Source organism: Emiliania huxleyi (genome assembly GCF_000372725.1).
Source record: "Emiliania huxleyi CCMP1516 unplaced genomic scaffold EMIHUscaffold_5853, whole genome shotgun sequence".
In the NCBI taxonomy this organism is placed as follows: Eukaryota; Haptophyta; order Isochrysidales; family Noelaerhabdaceae; genus Emiliania; species Emiliania huxleyi.
Genome location: NW_005197606.1, coordinates 3 through 1522, shown reverse-complemented (window position 1 = coordinate 1522; position 1520 = coordinate 3). Strand labels below are relative to the sequence as shown.

The 1520-nt window shown below is 62.8% G+C and overlaps 1 protein-coding gene across 1 annotated transcript; it reads right to left on the bottom strand.

Annotated features, from left to right (window-relative positions):
* Positions 1–204: 204 nt before the first annotated feature.
* Positions 205–983, bottom strand: EMIHUDRAFT_124595 (hypothetical protein; the record flags this gene model as incomplete). The annotated part of the gene is made up of 1 exon (XM_005764636.1): positions 205–983. A coding segment is annotated over one exon (779 nt), but the record flags the coding sequence as incomplete, so codon positions are not given.
* Between the last annotated feature and the right edge of the window lie 537 nt (positions 984–1520).

Genomic DNA, 1520 nt, shown 5'->3' with positions numbered 1-1520 from the left:
TTAGGGACGTGTGTCCCCGCCCTGCACGATCTTGGTGTGAGGGATCTTCAATCCGTGTCCCCTCACCCCTCGTCACAACCCGACACGGAAGAGCGGCAAGAGTTGGGGCTGCGGCTACGGCTGCGGCTACGAGAGGGGCCGGGGTCGCGGGAGAGCCGCTGCGCCGCGTGGACGCGCCTACACCGCTCTTGCTCCGCTCGCCACCTCTCGCAAAGGTCCAAAGTCATAGCCATCACCTCCTCCGGCAAGTCCTTTTCGCCTATCTTGCCGTCCCTCCAATCCTGGAAGAGCTCGTCGTCATAGCCGTATTGCATCACAGCCTGCTGCACTGCGTCGTGTACAACCCCTGCCACCCTATCCCGCGCCTCGGCGTCGGAAAAGTATTGGTCGAGCTCGGAGTCATACTCGGAAGCAGGCGCAGATGGCCGCGGTGATTTGGCAGGCGGCGAGGAGGGGGAGGGGGAGCGCGGCGGTGCGCGCTCGTGGCTCCCGCTGGTGCCAGAAGGGCCAGCGCCCAGCGCGCTCAGCCTGTTCTTGTTCACCTTGGGAGAGGGGGGTGGGGGTCCACCTCCCTTGGGTGCGGGCTGGCGGTCAGGCTTGCGCTTGACCGCCTTGCCCGGCGGCTTGCGGCCATGGTTCCTCATGGTGAACCTGTCCGGCATGCCGCCCTTCCCAACCCTGGTCCACCCCTCGGGCGACTCGTTGGGCTGGGGTTGCTGCACCTGTTGGTGCTGCGGGTGTGCCTGCGGTGCTGCTGCCGGAGCTGCAGCGGCGGCAGGCGGTGCTGCGGGCGGTGCCGCGGCGGAAGTGGCAGCAGGCACAGGCTGCGGTGGGGCACTGCCCTCCTTGGCCTGCTGCCGCTCCCTGTCCCTCTCCCACTGGGACTGGGGCTGGACAATGAACTGCTTGCCCGTGGGCGTCGGGTTGACGCTGAAGCTCCACCAGTTGTTCTCCACGGCGAGCCGCGAGAGGATGCGAATCATCGCCTCGTCTTGCGGCGCCACCGCCTCTCCTGTGGCTTGCGCGCACAGTTTGAGCCTGGCCGCAACGGACGGGCCATCGCAGTCATGTACGAGACGGCTTTAGTTTTAAAGGCTTTACACAGAACACACACGTGTCACACACATGTCTCAGCCGTCCACAGTCTCAGTGTACAAACACATCAGTCAGTCATCACACAGTCTCTTGACTCTTCATACATCTCTTTTTGAGATGATCTGATGAAGTGATGATCAGAATTCAGATCATCTCATACATACCGTAGTTCATTTTCACAGTGAGTGCGAGTCGTGCGACCCCAGAGAGGCAGAGCCCTCAGCCCAGTGTGTGCAGACTTGCAAGTGAGAACTGAGATCGCGGTTGGCGCGTCAAGTCGTGTAGGTGTTACGTCGCCTCGTTTTTGTGTGGCTGAATATGACTCAAAAACAGTCACCGGCCGGGGAGGGCCGAGGGCTCGCCTCAAGAGCTAGTTGGAGTCCCTCGCAGCTATACGCGGCGGCAGCACGGGGCGGCGAGACCGA